This window comes from Homalodisca vitripennis, chromosome 2 (assembly GCF_021130785.1).
Source record: "Homalodisca vitripennis isolate AUS2020 chromosome 2, UT_GWSS_2.1, whole genome shotgun sequence".
Classification (NCBI taxonomy): domain Eukaryota; kingdom Metazoa; phylum Arthropoda; class Insecta; order Hemiptera; family Cicadellidae; genus Homalodisca; species Homalodisca vitripennis.
The window spans coordinates 46,635,474-46,659,448 of NC_060208.1; the positions used below are offsets into that span (position 1 = coordinate 46,635,474).

The following is a 23,975-nucleotide window of genomic DNA, read 5'->3' on the forward strand; positions in this document are numbered from 1 at the left end:
CCAATAGTTCATGTATATAATTTGAACCCATTTCATAACATATCAATTATAAACAACTAACTAGCCTACATAATAACCTAGCAACAAAGAACGTCAAGGCCGTGCAGCACCAGCTCCATAGTCCGTCCGCTGTATACCGTGCGGCATTTGGATCGATATCAGCTGACAACTAGGAATATTACAAATATAAACTATACCAAATGATTTCATAGTAGGAGTAGAGGATTCGATTGGAGCAAGTTTTGTCTTTATAACTTCAACGGTTTTTGCATAATAATAGCAGAAAGTTGACCGACGGCTGTGTCATCTTTATCAGTTCACAAGCGATATTGATGAACGCCTCTACCGTCGGTCATCAATTGGAGGTTTAAATAATTTTATTGTATTTATGTATTAAACCAGTAGGACTTCGAAAATACAATTCTGATTAATAATAAATTTTATCCATATTATATAAATTAAAAAACTTGTTTTATCAGTGGAAACCAATGTATTAACCTGATTTTTCAAAGTCCAATCGGTTTAATAGGCACTAATAGTTTAAATCTTCTAGATCTCCCAGTTATACATTACCTTGTTTTGAATATATGTATAGAATTATTATAATTAGCTAATTGAATGTTGCAGGTTTTATTGGAAAAGGTCTGACCCGTCAAGTAAACCGAGTGTGGAACTACGGTTGTAAGGGGCTTCTGGGTACTCTGGCCCTGGTCGTGGTTTTCCCCCTCATCTGTCTGTCCGTCAGCCTCCTCAGTCTCTTCATTGCAATCACAGCTTTTATTTGGTAAGTTTTTTTTGTTTTTAACAAGGAATGTGATCCCCACTGAGATATTAGAAATAAATCAAATTAAACTTTACAAAACACAAGCTAAACCCCTGTTTCTATCTAAATTGTTTTTATCCATAATAATGCGTTGTCGTAATATATAGCTGTCAATTCTAACTGTGATTGCACAAATACTTGTGCATGATTATCCAGTGCATAATCTGACCATCTAAAATTTCAGTTTTTTTTGGTTGGAGAATCACAAATTGGGTTCTTATGATAGCAATTTGGACCTTATTAGATAAAAGAACACCAAGGTTGCAGGAGCTGCACCACCTATCCCACTTTGGGAATTGTGAATGCCACTAACATTTTTGACATTCCTGGCCTCGCCTATATCCAGTCTTTTCCAGTTTTTTTTTTATCATCACATTCTTGGCAATGTAAAATGTAAAGCCCAACTGGTTTATTAGGCACTAATAATTTAAATCTTCTAGATTTCCCAATCATACATTACCTTGTTTGTTTGTTTTCAATATAAGTATTGAATTATTAAAATTAGCAAAAAAAGAATGAAGTAGGGGGTTTAGCACTAATTAATAAAACTTATAACAAAATATTCCACACATAACATAAGTATGGTGGAAAAGGTTGATTCAATGTAATTGTTGATTTCAGCTCCATAAAACGGAAGGTGAAATGGAGCGAAACTCAATAAACTTCCCAGCTTTTACCAAAAGCGGTATTAGAGACAATAGTAAAATTTGTTTAGTGAATTTGAGAAGCGAACACCTAAGAAAGAGTTTACTTCTTATTGTCCATGTAAGAGTAGAGTTCAAGACATCATCATCAAGACAGTGCATTACATTTAAGTAGAACATCTCAATTTTATCTGTACATATGCATGAAAAATTGGAGTTTGTGTTGAGTTCACAAGTACCAAATAACACAGACCTCCAAAATATCTGTTGCAGGATGCCAATGGTCGTTCTCTGTCTTCATCTCGGTATGATACTGTTTTGGGACCTTGACTGTCCAGTTTCCTCCCGTTCCCGGTACCTGGTCATTCTACAAGCACTCCTGTGGGATATAGGGGTTCTTGGGTTGGTTCAACCTGTCGCAGCACTCATTGTCGCTTTAGTTATCTGTCCTCTGATGACCCTTACTGTGGCCACAGGTCAGTGTAACCAACTTTACATTTTATCACTTTCACTGTTGTTTGTCATTCTCAGAAAAATACATTTAATGTACACAAATACTTTACACTTCAATCAAAGTATCAACACAAGGCCTAAAATGGTGCTGTTTGGAGGATAGGACAATTTTCTACTTTTGACCAAATTAACAGTATTTGGCTTCTGTCAACTGATTGCAGTTATGATGGCATGAGTAAACAAAGTGACAAGACCTGCTTATGGGAACATGTCTTTGCCAATTTTTTTTTGTTTAAAGTGTTTGAAATTGCAAAATTGTTATAAGTTGTAAAAGTGACAGCTTGGTATAGTGAATTGATTGCTGGAAGGACAATGTTGCGTGACAGTAATTTTAAGCATACAAAAAGAATTATATAATAAACATATGTGTTAACTGTGTATTTTGTTATGAGTATTTTAGTGAAAAATCGTGAAGATCTGACCTATATTTACTAAAATATTAAGCCTCTGTGTTTTTATACAAGGTTTGTTCAAGAAAGTTCAGTGGTTATCATGCACGCTAAAACAAGTACATCGAAGGGTTAACCCATTGCCCCTGCATCACGGAACGGTTGCGTAACAGCTAGTCTGGGCTGAAAAGTTTTATCACGAAACCATTCTGTGACAAGTACAGTGCCATCTAAATATTTTTTTAACCTGTTTTTCATCGAAATGTTTTGAAATCTTGATCAAGTCAATGAAAAACTAAAAATTATATATGGAAAAATATTTGAATAACGAGTTTAATAACTTGTTACGATTCACTAAAAAAAATGTTATGTTTTGAAATTAAACATCATTTCACCCACCAATCTCACTTGCTTTATCTTGTGGAATTGAACAAAAGTTATAAGAACATGTGCTTTTTTTTTCTCTAAGACATCAACGCACGTCCTTTCATATTCGCTGCTCAGATCATAAGGGCGAAAAGACCGGCAGTCTGCTACAACTGTCCGGGGGCCACATTTGAGAAGTCGTCGGCTCTTCAGCCTCCAACCCAAACTAATATATTTTACTGGATTTAAAATTTATTATAGCCAATATATTTCAAAAAAATTTTTATTGATTATCGTAATTAACCCTTTGAGTGCCAACGTCCGTTTTTACCGGACGACATAAGTTGGCCGAAAAGTGCCGACGTCCGATTTTACCGGACGTTCGGGAAAAAGTCACTAAAAATTGTAACCTTTAATATTTTTAAATAATATCATATTGAAATGTTTGTGAAGAATCGTTCTTTTCAAAATAAATTGTTATAGTACACTTCCGATCAAACTTTAAATTATGAAACTCACATATAAACATTTTTGGTTGCCATAGCTACCAGAAACAATGTGACAATAGTTTCTTAAAAGTTGTATAACTTACTCATTATTGAAGATAATAATGTAAATTTTTCAAGATTTACAGACAATTGCATACACTTTCCAGTGATATGGACTAAGAAAAGGATATGCATTTTTTTGGTCATAATAATTTGATTGAAAAATGAAATTAAAAAATATTTTTAAATTTTTTTTAGGTAAGTCCATTTTTGGTATTCCTAAATTTAGTGTTATGGTAACTTTGTTATTTTATGTTAATTAAACAGAGTTTTCAGAGAAAAATAAAAAAAGAATCATGTTGATAGCTTATTAAATAATTGAACTGTGAAATTTTTACTAAAACCTTGCAAAATGCCTCAAAAAGGGCTGGCACTTTTAGGTACACCCACTAGAAAAATACCTGGCACTTTTCAGTATACCCACCCAAAAAATACTTGGTACTCAAAGGGTTAAACAACTCTAAATTTTTATGGGTTTTATATAACAAAATTTTCCTAAAATTCAAAATTTCCTTCCTCTTTTATGGCTCAAATTTATAGAAGACATTTTTGTAGTCTGGAATCACGGATTAGAGAAACTTCACCATTTCCTTGATTATTTAAATAACTTTTCTTGTCAAAAATTTAATTGGAATATTAATCACAAAATCGTCACTTATTTAGACATTGAAGTTATTATAGAAAATCATATTTAAAAAATGAAAATACATGATAAGGATACTAATAAAATGAATTAACTACATTACAGTAGTTGCCATCCAAGTCATGTCAAAAAAAACCTTAAAAGGTTACAAATTCATATTTGAAAATAGCGTTACTAAGTTAACTTATCCAATAGCTGGTAAATCGGACTGTACCTCCAACAATGTAATTTACCAGCTAACATATGACCAAACCAATTACAATCTATTTATTATTAAAGCCCATTTCATGGCAATCCAAAGAATATAACACATTACCAGATAACTTTTTAACCCTCCAAGTGCTGGTTAGAACTGCCTTAAGTGCTGGGCATTTTTCAGTATGTTTGCAAGCGTTTAGAAAGTTTTTTTTTATATACTGTTACCTTAATGTAAATACTACATATTATATATCATTATTTTCAGGAAAGATCACAGAATATGATAATAATACTTATATGACTTACCTTTTACATGGTAAAATATTGCTGAATGTAATCTTGACAAAAAAAAAAAAAAAGTTTTTATTTTTTCACTTTGAGCTTAGATATCATTTCACCAAAGTTATGAAAATAAAATCCAAGATATACAAGTTGTAGGTAATTTAATAATGAACCCAAAAGTATATACATCTTATGGGTTTACATATTGACAGAATTCACTCAGAGCAAAAACGATAAATTGTAACACGTAAAAAAAATCAGTGATATTTGAAAACATTGTGTACTACATTGTAACATGTAGTCTTTCTTCACTTTCACGTCTCAAAATGTGTTCAGTTCACAAAATATCACAATTAAAATCAACAATAAACTAAAATAATTAATTAAAAAAAATATATTATGTACATAAATTTACAATCTGGTGTGATAAAAAAGGGTTTTCAGTCAGAGTCAACTTCTTCCTGAGTCTTCCTTTTCCTCTTGCCTCCCCCTGATGGCCTCCAAAAATGCTTAAGATCACCATAACAGGTAGGATGGACACCAGAGTTGCAAGCAGGACCCAGTAATGACTTCTAGAGATTTTTTGTTTTGTTGAACATACAACACACTTACGAAGGCGTACACCTGGAAGTCGAATCAACTTATGTTCCATGTCTCCAGCAGGACCAGGGTTTGCTTGGGGTGGTGAATCATTGGCCTCTTTACTGTCATCTATCAGGGACTCTACAATCATGACTGTAAAGTGGTGACGATCCATGGGTTTTATCTGTATTTTGTTTATACAAAATATAAGAATTGAGTAGCGCCATGTCTAAAAAGTTTTCAAAAATCTTAACCCAGTATTTTTTACTTGGCCTAGTACAAGTCAGGTGGTATATGGATTTATCTTTATTATCTACCCCTCCCATATGCAAGTTGTACTCGTTGATGACTACAGGCTTTATAGCCTCAATTCCACTTTTTTTACTTCGAAAAAAGTCTGTCATCAGCATGAAGAGCAGAGGATATAGGTAGACCGGCTCTTTCGTGTTTTTTTTTCTTTATAACCTACCAATAAAATTTTATTTTTCCTGAAATAAACAGACTCTTTTGCCTGTTAATTTCATTTCAATGAGAGTTTTACAAAATGCCTTTTGAATTTTTTATTTATTGTGCCTGAGAGATATGTTTGGTTGTCTAGTAATGTTTGGACTAATGGTAACTTTGTTATAATAATTGTCTGTGTACAGATGATAATTTTTCTTCAATAATCTGCATTTATTCATAATGTGTAATACAACTTTTTTGTGTGAAGGCATCATCACTTCCATCAGCCAAGAATCCTTTGGCCACTATAACAGCTCTGAATGCAAAACATTAAACTGGTCTTGCTGTCGCAAAGTTCAAATTTTTTCACACCAAATCTGGCATGGCGCTTATTTGGAAGGTATTGTATGAATGAACACCTGTTCTTCATCCCCACCCATGGATTCATCCAATGAAATATTTTGGTCTGGAAGTGAAATATTTCTTAAAACTGTCGTTGAGGGAATTATAAAACTCTCTAATTTTATACCATGGGTCATGGCCGGGGGGTGATTTTTTGGAATAGCCCGTAAGGAACTGATGTGAAAATTTGCTCTTATTATTTGGAATCTATGAAGGGACATGTTTTTCTGAAAAAAAAGGTAAGTTTTTGAGATCTGATGGTGGACCAATAGTGTTTTGTAGTTGTTTCTAACAGTGAGCCCCATATTTATTATCAACGCCAAGTAACGTTTCATTTCATTTTTTGTTACGTCAGTCCACTTTGAAAGTCTGCTATGTGTTTTCATATTGCCAGAATTTCTCTTTTTTTCTTTCTGTACACTAGCATAGGCATTGGTTTCCTTTGTTAGCAAGGACCAAATGAAATCTGAAAAAAAATAAATAAAAAATATTGAATTGGTAAACTGTTTCGGGGAGGTAAGTTTTTTTCCACCTGTGTTTCTAACTTGAAAACTTCCAGCAACGTCAACAGGATCTTCAGGTGGGTAAGCCCTAACCCAAGTACTGTTAACTTCAACAGGAGATTGTCTTGATGGGCTCTGGGGTGGAGAAATTGAGCCAGAGGGAGAAACAGAGTGTTCATTTTCGTCATTAATTTATGTTAGATGGTCCTGGCTGTGGGCTTACTGAATGTACAGGAATAGGCTACGACTACTTCTACTTACAGACTGATCATTATCAGATGTGTCACTATCACTCTGAGGTTGATATTCCTCACCACTTCCCGATAATAAATCAACAAGTACAATTGTCACAATCATTAGGGGCAATCTTCAAGATCGGTGTCAATATCAGAAGTGTTACTGTCACTTTCAATGTCTGATAGTTCATCCAGTTCGTCCAACACATTCCTTATTGCACTAGACCTACTTAATTCACTCATTTTTACAATAAAACACAATATAAAACAGTAATAGTCAACTACAACACCAAAGGTATGATGCAAACAACGACGGAACAGCAATAAACAGAACGACCCGAAACCGTATGACTTGGAAATAAACATACGCTTAGAAACAGCTGTCGTATAGCGCCGGTCTTTGAGCAAAGACGTGCTCCATAGAGTATAACGAGTTCCGCATTTCTTCTAGTTTAATACTATATAATAATAGTTCGTGATATTCCGTAATATATAGCCACTAGCGTGGTTTAAAGAGATCGCGTTTCTGACATCGCGCTCCGCGAGGTCAGCACTGGAAAACAGGTACGCTAACATCGCGCTACGCGATGTCAGCACCTGGAGGGTTAAAATAGATTTCTTATGAACATATAACAAAACTGTTATGTTTTCTGCAATTTTAGAAGATAACTCCAGTTGTGCTGAGTGTTAAAATACGTAAAAGCCAATGATTAAACGATTCTGAGTCGATTTAATTTGAGCATTTAAATCTGGAGAGTAAAAACATTTATTTTAATCTTTTGTATACATGCCAATTTACTTTGTCAAACTGTTTGGATTTATCTGTATCCAGAACATTTAAACTTTATTTTATTTTTTTCGTGCTTTGGGCAAAATCAATAGAACATAACTAGTAATCAGTGATCATGACATTTCACATTGTTCTTATAAAGGTCAAAAAAATATGGCCAACAGTGCAATTGGCTCTTAACCCATTGCATAGTAGTTATTTAAACCTTTGTGTGACTCATTAATTCTTAGTATATTTTAATACTTGATAATGTTTTATGACATTATAGAAGTGTGTGTATGAAATCAGAGTTACACTTTTTATAAGATGTATCATTGTTGTTAATAGATGGTTAGGTCTTTCTGTGTGACAAAGTAAGTACAATGTATTTGTCATGTTGGCAGTATGTGTGCTGAGGTACTGGCTGAGGCTGGCATATGATGCACTCATGTTCCACCTGCTGATCAAGAAGAGAGCTCGGGTCCCAGCTTGTGATGGGTTGCTAATAAAAAGGATAGCAGGTCCTGGATTGACATCTGATTATTACTATCAGGTTTGTTTATTCTGTCACTCTCCCCTAAGCAGAACTGTGGTCAGAATATTTTACATTCTAATATTTTTGTCGGAATCTGAGTTTTCAATTTTATACCTGCAATCATCTTTGAAACTGGAAATATTTAAATTTGCATTAAATAAATATTCTATAATCATGACTCTATTTTCTAACTTATAGGTAGTGCAAGTAAAACAATATTCAATAAGTTTCCATTTAGAAATGGAAATGTTATATGTTTTTATGTCTCCTCTTTTGAATAAGTAAAAAAATGTACTTATTATTTCAGACAACACTAATTTTGTTTCTTTAAAGCCAACAAAAAAATCCTTTTGAACAGATAAATTAATTTGATGGCTGAACAACAAATCAAAGATTTGTAAAGTTTATGATTGAAACGGGTGATTTTAAAGAGTAATAGGATTGTGAACATTTTCCATTGTTAAGTATTATAAAAACTTTTAATGTTGTAAAAACATTTAATGTTGAACTCTCCCTGACAAATATAACTGGAAAACGTCATTTAAAAAGTTAAAGCCAGCTGCGCACAACAGTATAGTCACCAGAAAATTTTATTTGATCAGACAAAATGTTCACAATTAACCCTTAGCATGCCGTAGACGGAATAATCCGCGATGTTGTTTGGTCTTATAACGCCAAAGACGAAATAATCCGCCGATTGATAAAAACATATTTTATTACTGTTTTTTAAGTTTATAAGCTCAATATATAAGCCACAATACTAAGTAATGTACTGGCTTGACCAAATAATCCAGTTGCAGCTGTCAGCTGGCCGCAGTAGGTAAACAATAAATTGTTTCGTTGCTGGCAGCTGTTCTCCTACTCCGGTCTGTACGCTGATGACGATACTATCCACCATTACCGACTATCAGTGGAGCACGCATTGTGCCTTTGGGAAGTGTTCTTGCGTTGTCATTCCTTATACAAACAGTTGCAAAAAGTTATTGTTACCATGTTTTAGGTGTTATAATAAAGATTTTATTTTTCTTTTCTGTTGTGTAATTATGGCTGCAAGTCATGTCTCGAGACCCCATGGCTTCATCCCGATTTTTGTTTTGAAGTTTACCATACAACTGCCTAAATCTATTATTATCAGAACTTATAAAACTAATCAAGATTTATTTGTTTTCTTATCCTTGTACATAGTTTTCATATTTTTCATCACATGCATTTAATTACTCTGTAACCTGAATTTGATTTTGATTGAAATATTCCATCATTATGAAAAAATGTGATTATTTTAATGCAAGTATTACATTATTGTAAAATTTATTTTTTGTGTGTGACTATTAGTCATTAGGAATGAATAAAAAATTAGATTTAAGGAATTTTCATTTTTATTTTTTCACTTTAAATGAGCGTAATTTAAAAAAATACTAAATTTATATCGGCGTTCAAAGGGTTAAATCTTATGGTAAACCACACATGTACGATTTAAACGGTGGTCTGAAAAAAAATATGGATTTTGTTTCATTGTCTGGTTGAGTTCCAACTGTCCCTTTTCTATTGCACACTTGGAAGACATGTCATGTGTTCATCACTGTGTTCTTTAATTTATTAATTTATAATTTGTGTTTAATGTTATGTTTTATGCTGAAGAGGCAGAAACAAGAAACAATCTGTGTGTCCTCATAACAACAGAACACAAGTGTTCTCAAAACATTGTGTTATAGTACTTCTTTTAACACTTAGTTCTGGAAAGTACACTTTCTACTTCTGTTACCATGTTAAAAACCAATAATCTATTTTATAGTATTGGCAACAGATTAATATGTATGTTAGACAAAAATTATGCCTTAATAACAAACTACGCCATGAACTGTTTCAGATAAAGCCCGAACAAGCTTTGGCGGCTTTTGAAGCTAAACTGGAGCTTGATGAATTGGCTTCGTATCAACATCAGATGGAGCAGAAAATACTGCAACCGCAGAAAGACTTCAGGTGAGTTACTTTTTCAAAACCATAAGATTTAGTGAAGCAATATATCTCAAAATTTAGGATTGATCTTGAAAATAACATAATACAATTTTATTATTCAGCTTTAACATAAATCTCTGCATTAACTCGTTATTGTTGAGGAAAGAGGGCAATAATCCAGGATTTAATATGAGAGTTACTATTGGGTAGGTAAAGCAGACTTTTTAAGTGTCAATCTGAAATGTCCAGCCAGTGTTGCCAAACTGCAAACGTAAATTTTCTCTGATGCCTATTTTACACACTCTAAAACATTAAACACTATATTATCAGTTGTTGATTTTGTTAGCTTCTTATTGCACTATAACTCAACAGCATTGAGCAATGACCTCTAGAATATTGTTTCTAGTTTATAAAAACTGATGTCACATCTGAACAACCACTTATATCCAGGAGCAGAACGTTGTTAACTGCAAATGAGATATTGGGATTAAAGGGTTGATCGATAGGTTTAGTTAACTACAAAAGATGACTTTGGTGGGTGGTGCTCCCTTAGTGTTAAAGGTTTTCGATGTAAGAGTACCACCTCTTGCCTGATTTGACAGGAAGAGGATGGAAGAGAGAGCTTTGACAACATGACTGAGATAGTACTCATTATCCCTCCTCATGGTGGATCTCGATAAAAGGCTGCCCCTATTCTCAACCTTGCCTATCCTCAATGTCTTGTCACTCTGGAAGCATCATAAAGGTTCTTTTAGGACTATTTACAATGAGACATTTCCTCATCTTCTTGTCCTAAATGAGAAAAACCTATTCTAGATACAAGGTACAGCTAAAAAAGCCAAACTAAGTTTGCAAAAATACTTTTCTAATTAATCAACAGCTATTTCCTTCTAAATGCACTCCCTTTAAATGTTTGAAGTTGCCACTATGCAATGCAGTGCCAGATGTCATTTTCAGTAGGGATTTCCGTGAAGTTCATTAATTTTACCTTCTCTACTTAAAGTCAAATTTTGTTCCTTTTATAGCTGTCTATTTATTAAACTAACATAGCCTTAGAAAGCTAAATCAGGTGAATAGAACTTGTGTTCTTAGAGAGGGATAATCCTGGCCGTAACTGCCATAACCTACTAAACATTGAGAGCCATGATATTATTCTGTTCAAAGATTCATATATTATTTATCACTAATTGGGCCTTTCACTGTACACATCATCATCTTCACAGTGACCTATAAACTGCTCAAACCATTAGAAATATATTTTGTTATCAGTAAACGGTCATTATCATGTGATTACAATATCAAAGTTTGATTTTGAATAGTTTCACATTGGTGTGGGGTATGGTATTTTATGAAGGTATGGTATTTTCTAAACTTTTTAATTACGAACCATTTTTAATTGGTGCTAATAACATACTGAATAGGCTGGGTAGATAGATTCAAGTGAAAAGTGGAGAGTGACGAAAGGACTTAACATTCCACTTTCACTTTTATTGTATTTTGTCCATTGATCTACTATATCAAAAACAGCTCAATTATTTCCTAGCCATTCTCGTATATTTTCATGTTGGCAGAATTCATTAGTTAGCTTGTGATTTAGACTGATTTAATTGGATAACTGCCTAATTTATATAGAGACAAATAAGTAATTTTGAATCTTTTTTATTTGTAATAAAGCCAATTTGTGGAGGCCTGTTTTGGTCCATTCTCTGCGACACTGGCAAGAACAGGACCCTACAAGGTGTTGGAACGAGAGGCTCAAGATCTTCTGACATGTTTACATGAGAAGTTGGACAAGCGACGACGAGAATTGTCCTGTGGTCTGGCTCCCACCGTAAGGGCCAAGCTCAAGCTCAACAGATTAGATCTGAAGGTTGGTTTCATTCAATTTTCCTCCTTCTTGTATTTTCTAGAGGGAATACGGTGTAGTCTTTAATTTGATAAAATGTGGACCTACCCAAGGTTAAAATTAGCATTAATTCAGTTTCGTGAGCGTTATCAACTTCCCTTTTGTAACTTTTTCTGTTGTAAATTTAAAATTTACAACAAAAACTAATTCATATCACATTCCACATTGGTTTTGTTCCATTTCCAATTTTAGTGTTTGGGTGAAGTTTGTGGTTACATTTATTTCCGTGGGTGACTTTGATTGCAATGAATACAGGAACTCATTGGCTGAATGTTAGCCAATGAATGTTATATGGTTTGCAGATCGCCATCCAGCAAGGAGCGCTGATGATGGAACGGCTGGGAAGGTGGAGTGGGGAAGAGGAATTCTGGGAAAGCAAGGGACTTCCTGCCCATGACTGGCCCGGACTGGCCGGACTTGTATATACAGACATCTTCAGTTTGGACTTCCTCACACCACTGGATGACCAGGATACTAAGTTTAAACTGGAGGTTAGTTCCTTGAAGCAATCTATTTGGAATTTCTAAATTCATTCCTTTAGTTTTCCAGGTTATAAATTAAAAATTAATTGTAATAAATTGTGCAAAATGTGGTGTCAGGATAAACTTTTTTGTAATTATAATTTTTTAATGAAAAAATGTATAATCTTTATTGTAAGTTTTCTACAAGGCTTAAACATGATTTCTATGCAACTCTAAATTTTCTTGGGATAAATAAGTAACTCTACTGTTTTCTTCCCTCATGAGCACCTATATTGGATGATTACTGATATTGAATTTTTTTACTCGTGGTGCTCTCTCTTGAGATGTTTTTATTATTTTCAGAATTTCTAGAATTTCTACAAAAACTATTAAAACGAAACTATCTAAAAATAAATAGAGCTTTGTTTATATTGATTGTAGACTTCTAATACTTATATTTTACAAGTCCTTTTTGCTCAAAATAACATTGCTATGACCATTCCACAGCCAGCATCACACGTGGACCTGTCTCGTTACACAGAACTGGTGAGGTCTGCAGAGTTAGGACCAGGCTGCCTTGATCTGTTAGGACCTGTTTACGCACCAAGGGGGAACATCCAGGTCCACTCTCCCTATCTGGATGTGGCAGCTTTCAACCCGAGGCAGAAACAGACTAACTCCAGCAAACAAAGGTTGATTTTCAAGTAGTATTGAGTCAATAGATTTGTCAAATACGAGGCATAGTTATTACACAATATTTTTTAAAGGCAAAGACAAATTGTAATATCAACATTGATACCACTGCTGTAAGTAGAAGGAAGATGAAGGAAACAGGATTTTTCCGGACATTTGCCATCGGTCAGTGAAACAAGAAATCAGTAACACTATGTTTTGAGATCTGCAAACTGATCTCTTCTCCAGGTAATAACTAACCTAATACATAATTACAAACTAGGTTAAAATAAACAAATCATACCAAAGCGTTGTGGAATTCAGATACTAGGTTAGTTATTACCTGAAGCAAAGATCAGATTGCAGATCTCGAAACATAATGTTACTGATTTCTTGTTTCACTGAACAATGGCAAATGTCCAGAAAAATCCTGTTTCCTTCACAATCCCTCCATCGTCAAAAATAACCTTCAAACAAAGAATAGCAGGAAGAATACGAATAAGGAAGTGTTGTCTTTCTCAATCACACATTTTGTGCAAATTGATGTGATAAGATTCACAGTGAATCATTTAACTATTCTTTACTAAAACATTTTGGAACATTGTGTTTAGAATACTAAATAATTTGTGCTTGATGGGTGGTGACAATGATTATTGGCCAACACAAACAAACTGGTTGAAAATGTACAAGTTTTTCTTGAGTGTTTATAGAAGAAAGTAATAAAGAGTTATGAATTACATTATTGCATACAACTCACAAGTCCTGATTTTGCAGTTAACAAATTTTAAATCCACACAAAACTGAGGCTGGATTTATGTGTAAAGTACTTCTCTGACAATAATGAAGTGGAAGAATTTGTTTAACACTGTGAGAACGCAAAAGATTTCTCAAGAAAGGAATTAAATGATGAGTATTTAGCAATGAGTACTGTCACTTCTTAGTAGTTTAACCTTTTTAAAAATAATTTACTCTAAACAATCTCCTAGGGAAGTGAATACCTGCAGCTCCAGTGTTGCCAAGACGACAGGGGAAGCTGAGGCATCATCATGGGAATGTTGGCAACCCTGGAAGCGGCACAACCGTCCGTACAACGCTGAGAAGCTGTTGATACCACTACCAGTGCCCCATCCAGCACACATCGCTGTGGCCATACATAACCGAGACACTGACGATGTGATACCTCTTGACTCTGAGATCTGTTGTGAGATTTTAAGGTACTTACCTCAGAAATCTACTTAATAAATTCATATAACTATATAAAAAACATGTGAGTATAAAAAAGTTCACATTCACTCACTTATAGAAATAAAAATGAAACACCAAAAGTTACGTTTGTAGTAAAGTATTACTGTGCTTGTAAACTTATAAACTTTTATTTGGTACAAAAGTTAGTAACTAAAATATTCACAAATCTCTAAAAACAATACAAAATCCTTAGAAGGGTCTTTTACCATTTTTACAATTTTAGACAGAGTAACAACACATAAAATCGACAAAGAACGCCCACAATGCAATAGGATCACAAACCAGACATTATTCAGTAGCCAGAAAGATGCATAATGCATTGGTACCTACTTCAATCTTCAAATGTGAAATACTAAATTTGAAAATAGTGTACTAAATTAAATTTTAGCCACTAGTTTGATCACAACGGGCAATCATAATTTTTATTGAAAGTTTATATTAATTTTTGAATTTGTGATAAATTATAAAACTAAAGATATGTAATAGTAATTGTAATAAGTTTATCTCTCCACTTTTATTGACATATAATAACATATATTTAATAACAAAAGCTTAAGTGAAAATGTGTTTTACAAAACCCTTGTTTGAAAGGTCGTGACGGGTTTTTTGCCACTGGGAAAGCATGTTTAAAGAGCCCATCACTGACCTTTAGCCACATCTAGGGTTAACAAAATGTGGTGAATAAACAATTTTGCTAGAAACAGGTGGTAGGACCTCTGAGAGATGCAAAATCGGCTTTAACTCCCATAATGTTCATGGGAATTGCCAGTCTATGGTATTCCTTGATCAATATCTAAGAGTTAAAGCAAACTGTTATTTCCAGGGCGGTTGAGGACAGCAGTCAGGAATGTGTGGGAGGAGTAGCGAGATATCGGGGAGGGGGAGTGGACAGCAGTTTCGACTCTGTGGAATCCCACAGCTGCGACTCAGAGGATACCCCTCTCCCCGTTCCCCAACCCCTCCCCTCTGCCCCTCCTCCCCCTGCCACAACTGCAGAGACAGGTAGATCTACAAAGAAATTAAATTAGTTGATTTTCATATTGGTGTATAATTTTCAGCATCATTTTAGTATGTATATTATTCATCAATACATAGACTTTCATCAGTAATAAAAGATAACTTAAAAAAATTAATATTTCATAAATAATCTTACACTACTTTTGCTAGTATAGCTGCAAATAGTTTAATTTAGTACAAGTACTTTATAACAGAAAAGAATGCTCGCAGTATCAGTTCTATGTTTCATCTTTTATTTACGTGGGTTAACAAATAAGACATAGGGTATTTGGATCTAAGCTAGGGATAGTGCAGGTTCAAATCCTGTCTGTGGCCGTAGCACTTTTTATCAGTAACATTGATTCTGTTATTATTCCGTTTTATAAAATCCTTGTGCAGGCCAGTGGCTCATGAGGACAGGCAGAATAAAGCTTAAAAGGTGATCGGCCTCTCCTTTGTTAAAAATCGTAAGTATGAGCAAGTATGAGTTCTGACCTAACTAAATCCAAAAATCTATTAAGCTCCCATACTTATATAATAAATGTATTTACTATGATATTTCTTAATGCTACAAAAAAACTCTTATTTAAAAGGTTTTGCAAGCTGAAATGGATTTTGTTTTTATGTTCTTTAATTTTGTGTTGGACAAAAAGGAAGAATATAGTACAAAATTAAAAAGAGATTATCACTTTATTTAGTCAGCATTATCAATGCATAGAACAGACTCCCAGTTTTGAGTTGAAAAATGTTCTTTAAGCAGTGTCAGATTTTCAAAATTGATGTTTCGGCGATGTGGTATGATAGTGGTTTTAAGTAGGTAAATATGTTAACGGTGCACATCTGTCCACTGTGATCTGAGATTCCAGTGTTTATCACTTTGACCTGAATCTCAGACAATTCCAGGTTTCTACAAACAGCATCAATAGAGGTAACTGAGTCTGTGGAGATCCTAGTAAATGGGAGATTTAATCTTATCAAGCCTTAAGCATTTAACAGTTCATTGAACAGTTGTGCTTCTGTGGAGTGGATTAGGATAAATATAGACATCTTATCTCCAATTAAAATAATTTGGTTTTTATCAGAGACAAGAGATCTAGGAGTTCTCTTGAGATGTCTAGACCTTGTTGTACATGTTCTATATGTTTATCAGGGTTACAATAAACTCCCACTCTATAGAAGGACCTTTTTATCTTTAGCACTAAATTCACAGCAGTTATTTCACATACCATTGGAATACTAGTACTTTCCATATTCAGACAAGTAATGTCATTATTAACTCTTAACATGCTTAAATATTGCAAATCCATATTTTCGAATGTTTCCGTATTAAACACTGAAATTAAAGAATAATTAACTAGACGAGTACCTTTTATTTTGTCACCATGTTGTCCATGTTTAGTAAGAATCAATATATCAGGAACATTTGAGTCCAATAAGTGATTTAATCTGTCAACTGTATTATTAACTCTGTATTTTTATGAAATATTGTCAGGGGTTTAAAAGTCTCTTTCGAGTTATCTAAAAATGGATCTGAAGTAGATGGGCTTGCTGATGAGTGCAGTTTACTATTAACTGCATTTTATTGTATTGAAGTTTTCAATCAAACATTTCTTGTTTTAACAAATCATTTTCTTTAAGCAGAAGATTACCAGCCTCTGCCGCTATTGTGAGGAATATCTCCAGATTCTGTCTCTTCTCTCTCTGCTAAATTTAAGATTTTTTCTGTTAAAACTGATTCATCCATTTTGTTTACATTGCACACAGAAATTTCATGGCCGAGATTAAGAGCTTTATGGGCTTTCTTTAAAACCTTTTGTAGTTCCAGATTTATTTTCTAGTTTGAAAATTAATTTTTAAAAAACAATTTCATGAGAGTGGGGATTGAAATGCAACTACCACTATCGGACTATAATGATGCAGCCTGCTCTTGTAGGTTACCTTATATTAAAGGCAAGTTCTTTTTCGCAGGTTTCAACTGGCGACAGGGGGAATGGGCGAACCCAACCAGGCGGAAAAGGAACTCTGGAACAGTCCGGGTGGACCTAGCATCTCCTGAAGATGTATCTCTGGATACGGATTCTACTAGGGTGGTCTTCAGCAGTTATGGAACTACAGTTTAGGTTGCAGTTGGAGAGTTTGTGGCCCGAGTGTATCCACAAATAATGCTGGATTCATGTGTGTGAGTGCTTGAATACTAAATTTTCTGTTTTTTTTTTTTCAAATTACCAAATTTATTATTCAACAAACATCACAGTGGGAAGATTAATCCTAGTAATTGTAGCAATTTCACTTTTAAATAGGTGCTCTCTTCAAGTGTTGTTTACATTAAAGATTATTTAATAAAATCATAATAAAATTTCAATCAACATAAAAATATTTTGGAATTAAAAACACTTTTAACAAGTAGGGTAGATAAAAATCAAGTTTGTTTTTTCTGGACTTTTGGACTGTTTGGAAAATCTAAGATAGCTAATAGATACAAAATATGTTATGTAGCTGTAAATGTATAGGCTTAAAGAATCTGTGTGAAAAGTAATTACATGGCTAAAAGCAAAAACTCTTTAATAACACCTAACAGGTTTAGGTAATGTATGCAAACCAAGTAGGAAGAACATAATCAAATTTGTTTAGATTTTTTTATAAACTAATAACATTGCATGTGCTATCGGCATACTATTTTAATGTTAAGTTTGAAGTTTTTACTGATCAGCTGGTAGCCATTCTCATTAACTTCCCGTTTGTGCTTCGTTTTAACAGAACTCAATGAAATCACTTGAATTAATAAATATTGTTATCGGGCCATTGTGCACAATGATTAGTAATACATAGTAAGTGTTAATTAACCATCAACTATCATGATTAATAATGTCCAAAAGTTAAGGAAAACTAACTTGAAAAATGTTTGGCATTCCACCGCTAATACTTTATGGTGTTGGCAGTTAACATGTTATTTATTAGTTACTGAAGTTGTTTGCATAGTGTTTGTGTTACTTATTTAAGTTTGGTAAAACAAAAATTAACTAAATTTATTTTTTATCAATAAATTAATGATAAATTCATACAATTTATAATAACAAATTGTACCTTTTATAAATTGTAAAAAACAATTTGGAAAATTAAAATGTACTTAATTCCTTTTAGCAACATTAGAATTGGTAGGTTTATCCATGGAGTCACATTAAAAATATATTATTATAGTAGTATAGCCGCATTATTTAAATTTTATATTGGTATAATTATTTTTTTAGTGCCCAACTTACATTTTAGAGTTCATAAAAAAAAAGAAATAAATTAAATTTTTATTTATGAAAAGAAAATCTAATATCTAACACCTAAATAAATTATAAATTATTTAAACTTTAAATCTTGTTTATTGGTGTGTTCATTGTAAATAACTGAAAATCATTAATTTTAAGTGAAATAAAATCAAATTAAAATCACATGTTTTGCAAATAAATACTTATATACACAAGTGAAATCATTAATAAGATATTTATGGAGTTGGAATACTGATACTATTTAATATATAAAACCATAGTTCATATTTTCAAACAAGAGAAAACATGACTGTTAATTTTGGAAATGACAAAAACATTTATTTTCAGAACAAACTTGAATGGACTGGACGTCAGGCAGCATCAATAGCTCTGTGGCAGACAGTGAATGGGCCACCCCTATTTTGCCACCTTCACAACAGGCCAGAGCTCCTATCGTCTGTTTATTTCCTCCAAATTGACTTAAGGACAAAGTATGCAACAATTTTGTGAATATATATGGTTTTGTTCAATGTTCTAAAAAGGAAAAAACAAATTTAATGTTGCAAATATTAACATTGGCTCTTAGTACTATTATGCTTGACTATTACCAATGTCCTCAGCATATTAAGTGTTAATATTATAAGTTCTTTGTAGTGTAAAGTTTACTGAATTGGCACTGTTTCTTTTCTAAAAATATCTGTTTAAACATTATTATGGGTTTTATAAAAGTTACAACTTGGGCCGCAAACTATAGTCAGCTAGATATGGTTGTAAATACTACGTAGTTCTTGTAATTTAAGCAGAAAATGACATAAAGCTTTATTGCCAATAGATTTAAGACGTAATTTAGGTTAAGAAGACGTAACATCCAATGAATTCTACAATGAAATAACAACATTTGCCCTCTAACAAATCCAACACAAAGTCGTATATACACCAATAAATATACAAAAATATATAAATTAGTTTTAAAACTATATATATTTGTTTCTCTGAAACTTACAACTTGTTAATACTTTTTACACTTAGTTTTAATTTTATTTATTAAAATGATTTTTTTTTAATTCTTTATAAGATTCTTTTAACTTTTTATCTAACATAAGTTTTATTACTGATGAAAGACTGTTACACATTTTAAACACGATATAAAATCACATGTTAAAAATTGTATTGAATGTTCCAAAGATAGTGGATTATTTGTTGGATTAAATTTTATTATTTATTTGATGTAATTTATTACTGATTTTAATGCAACTACTTAATTTACTTTAAAACCAAAGTCTAATGCTTAAGTAGCAAAAGTTTGTAGGAAAGTGTTGATATAATTAGTTGCTGTAGTATTTAAGGCATTTATTTTTACTTATTGCTATAATAAAACAAATTGCTATGATAATATTTGATAGGTTACTAACAATTGTGAAACAGTTTTAACTAACAATTTAATTATATGTATGTTATAATTTTTGAACAAACTATGTTTAATATGAAAGTTAACTATTTTTCTTGTGAAATTAAGATAATAGTAGGGTTTATTACAGGTCAAAAGACGATTTAAAATACATAATTTTTAAAACTTTGAAATCAGTTTGTGGAAAGTTTAAATTGTGTTAGATCAAAATACTAAACAAAATAATACTTTAAAAGATGGAATTTGTTTTAAGTTCTTAAGTTAAATGTTAGAACAAAGATAAAGTTTTTTTAAGGCTAGTGCAATTTAAGAGCTATTTCAATTTTAAGCATGGAGAAATTCAGGGGTGTTCTACCTTATCTATCGCTGGAGTCAAAAAGAAGTAAGAAATAAAAAAACGAATCAACAAATTACTTAAAATATTACAATTTTTAATTACAAATATTAGTATATTACTCTCTGGGCTGCGTGGTCCTCCCGGCGAATCCAGGGAGAGCCATGGCCCCTCCAAGATTAAAAAAAATAGTTTTTAGTCCCTAGATGTTTATACAGTAAATAATTTACGACTAATTAAATTTCAAAAGACATTATTCACAATAAATATTACACTTGTGCTTAAAAATTTAAAATAATTAGTGCGTTTATTTTATGTTAAAACAAATTTGTAAAAACTTGTATTGGTTATTGTATATTAAGTAATGAATAAATTGTGGCCAGAATAAAATTTTAGACATAAAAATATTCTTTATTTAAAGTTTGTTATTGACGATAGATGATTTGAAAGGATTGCAGAGATTTGCTATAGCTATATGGCAAACATAGTATACTGTAATTTTTTAATCACTATGGCTGATGTAATAAAAAACCTTTTTTGAGGCTAACTTTGGGTACATTCATCTCCCGAAGCAGGCATTTAAGGACCCAACTTCAGATAAGAAAATCTTATTGTTATCCCTAGAATACAATCTCCGAACATTTTACATAGGCTCAGAAACACCCCATATGTGTAGGACTATTCATGCTCCTGACACAGTATCACTTACAGGGGATTATATACACTGGGTTATTAGGTCTAGAATAAAATCCATAGACCATGCCATGCAAAACATGTACTTTATTTGAGACAACAGACGTGCAGTTTTTAACTCACTTTGGAAGCATCACATATTATGGTTTCAACAACACAAGTTTTGTATTAAGTTCTTGATTGTAATGTTGTGTTATGATAATGTAAAACGCTAAATAAGGCATTTGATTCAAGATCAATTTTCACTCCCAGTTTGTGTTTAAAATGTCATTTCTCATCAAAGCAGCTTATGTGTAATGAATGAATGCCCTTAACCATATAATTATTAAAATATTTATGAACAACTTTGATGTTGTATTGAAAATAATATTATATTATGTGATTTATTAATGTTTAGTTTTATAAATAATTTATCATAGGCCTATTTTTAAAACAAATTAGTCATTAGATTTTTGCACTATGAAAATTTGATTCTGTTGTATGTGAGATTAAATAATTCATTTTGATTTCTATACATTCCTGAATTGTAAATTTAGCTAGCCAGAATTGCTGGATCCACTTTTTCATATCACACACACAAAACGCATATATTGTCTATATTGAATAGTCGGTAGATTTAGCTGGATAAAGTATAGCATAGAGTTTTTATATTTGTTGCCCGTACGTGTCATCCACAAACAGTTATATGCAGTAAAGATATATATATATATATTAGATGTAGTTATAATAAAGAACCAATTGTATAAAATTGAGTTAATTCTTTATAAACGGTGCTTCTGATGCATTTAAATTGCTCACTGATTTTGTTATAATTTTGAGTACGAAGATGATTGGTCTGTGTAATGTTTACATAACATATTAAGACAGATTTATTTACTAAACAGCATAAAATAATGTTACACAATAAAATTATATGTATTTTATAAAACAGTTTACACTTATTATAATTTTTTTTTAATTAGTATCAAATTACAAATTTCTTCCAGTATTAATAGAAGTGGGCTGATTCCTGAAACGTTGTATTTAATGTCAAAACCAAACTGATTTTCAATTCTTAGTTTGATCTGGCCTTAAAATTATGTTAGACTATACAAATTAAAAGTTTATTCTTTGTAAAATGTTTTACCATGGAAAGCTAACTTAATTAATTAGTTCGGAAAGGCTTAATAATAATTAAGTGAAACATCCGTGAGTCTAGTTTTAATTGCATTAAGAAGTTAGAGCATTTTTCTTCTTTAACATCAATATGTTTGTAAAGCAAAATGTTTAACATTGGTAATCACTTGATAGACTGACAATTTTATTTTTTTAAATAACAGTGAAATTTCATTTATGAAAAGTTTTCTATTTTTACGTCTTCTAAATATAGTATTTATTTAACCCTTTGAATGCCAATGTCCGATTTTACCGGACGTCAAAAGTTGTCTGAAAAGTGCCAATGTACAATTTTACAGGACGTTAGGAAAAAAATCACTAAAAATCTAAAACTTAATATTTTTAAACTAATATTATATTAAATTGTTTGTGAAGAACTGTTATTTTCAAAATAAATTGTTATAGTACACTTCTGATCAACTGACTTTAACGGAAATCAATATAGAACTCACATATAAACATTTTTGGTTGACATGGCTACCGGAAACAATGTGACATTACTTTCTTAAATGTTGTATAACTCACTCATTATTGAAGACAATGATATACATTTTTCAAGATTTATAGACAGTTGAATACTCTTTCCGGTGATAGGGACAAAGAAAAGGATATGATTTTTTTGGTAATAATAATTAGGTTGAAAAATGAAATTTAAATAAATTCTGGAATTTTGGATGTAAGTCCAGTTTTTATATTCAAAATTTTAATTTTATGGTAACTTTATTATTTTATGTTAATTAGACAGAGTTTTTAAAGAAAAATTACAAAAGTAGTATGTTGATAGCTTATTAAAAACAGTGAATTTTTTACTGAATTTTGCAAAATGCCTTCAAAATACCTGGCACTTTTCAGTACACTCAATAAATATTTGGCACTCAAAGGGTTAATTAGAAATAATTTACCTAAAATGCTTCTTGAAACAGTATTTTGTCTTTAAATTTTGTAAGACATTGTTTATAAAGACATTAGATTAAAATTCATTATAAACAAATTAACTTAGTGAATTACTAAGTTGATTTACACATCACTTAATACAATGTCGCTCATTTAAGTAATTGGCCATATACTGATGTCTTTCTTTAACAGTTTTACTGTTTAAAATGTTAATTGATGTTTTTCATAGTTACAACAGAATAATAAGTATTTATAAAGTATAGGTGATTTCATTTACGTAATATAATTCTGTAGTCTGTAAATCACATGTAATAATTATTTATTACCAAAACAAAATATAATATTTTTATAAAAGTATTGTACATTTGAGGATTTATTACCTAAAAATAAAACAATTCATTGTAATTTGGAAATGCATTGTTTGTTTTATTAAAAAGATTAAATTGTTATAAAATTCCTATTATTATATATTCAGGAATGAAACATCACCAATTAGTGAGTAACAGGTATTCTTAGTATTAATGCTATCATTGTTTGGAGTTGTACATTTTTCTTCAATTGCTGGAATTGATTAAATTAGTTGATCGCATTTTGATGTTATTTGCTTGGATGTGTTTTTTAATCTATTTATTTTTGTGTGACTTTTTACCGTGTTTTGTATGTTTGTACAGCCTTTATTGTGTTCGGTCATTGCGCTCTTTGTCTGAATATAATTAATTGTATGAGTATAAAAATTGTTTTATTCTTCCCATTCCTTAAATGCTTTGTAAAATAATTCCTTGAGTTTCTGGGATTATCACTGCAGCATATTCTAGCGTGTTTAAGGCACTGGGTAACCTCTTAACTACTGAACAATATGGTGAGCCGTACGCCTCCAATGCTCTTGTGCTTACACGTTCTCACACATCGTGCCATCACTGCTACTGTGTTAATAAGTTTTTAGACACACTGTTTATTGTTTATTTCTTCCTGCCTACGGAGCATTAACTTGCTTTTTGGTGGCTGTTTTCAGTGCTACAATGACGGAAACACTGCTTGACAAATGTTTCAGCCTGGTTTACAACTTTGGTACTATGTCAAGTGCACATGTTTACATCAAAATATTAGCGCATGTGTTACCT

At 32.0% G+C, this 23,975-nt stretch overlaps 1 protein-coding gene across 2 annotated transcripts in view; it reads left to right on the forward strand.

Annotated features, from left to right (window-relative positions):
- Positions 1–19,592, forward strand: part of LOC124353884 — a 148,769-nt gene extending 129,177 nt beyond the window's left edge. For both annotated transcript variants that reach the window (XM_046803927.1, XM_046803928.1), the window contains 11 exons: positions 628–784; positions 1,741–1,943; positions 7,747–7,895; positions 9,745–9,857; positions 11,508–11,703; positions 12,042–12,230; positions 12,708–12,892; positions 13,859–14,086; positions 14,941–15,119; positions 17,082–17,292; positions 18,719–19,592. In XM_046803927.1, the coding sequence (XP_046659883.1) occupies positions 628–784; positions 1,741–1,943; positions 7,747–7,895; positions 9,745–9,857; positions 11,508–11,703; positions 12,042–12,230; positions 12,708–12,892; positions 13,859–14,086; positions 14,941–15,119; positions 17,082–17,233 (1,751 nt within the window). In that variant the 3' untranslated portion in view covers positions 17,234–17,292; positions 18,719–19,592. The remainder of the gene's footprint in view (positions 1–627; positions 785–1,740; positions 1,944–7,746; positions 7,896–9,744; positions 9,858–11,507; positions 11,704–12,041; positions 12,231–12,707; positions 12,893–13,858; positions 14,087–14,940; positions 15,120–17,081; positions 17,293–18,718) is intronic.
- The last annotated feature ends 4,383 nt before the right edge of the window (positions 19,593–23,975 follow it).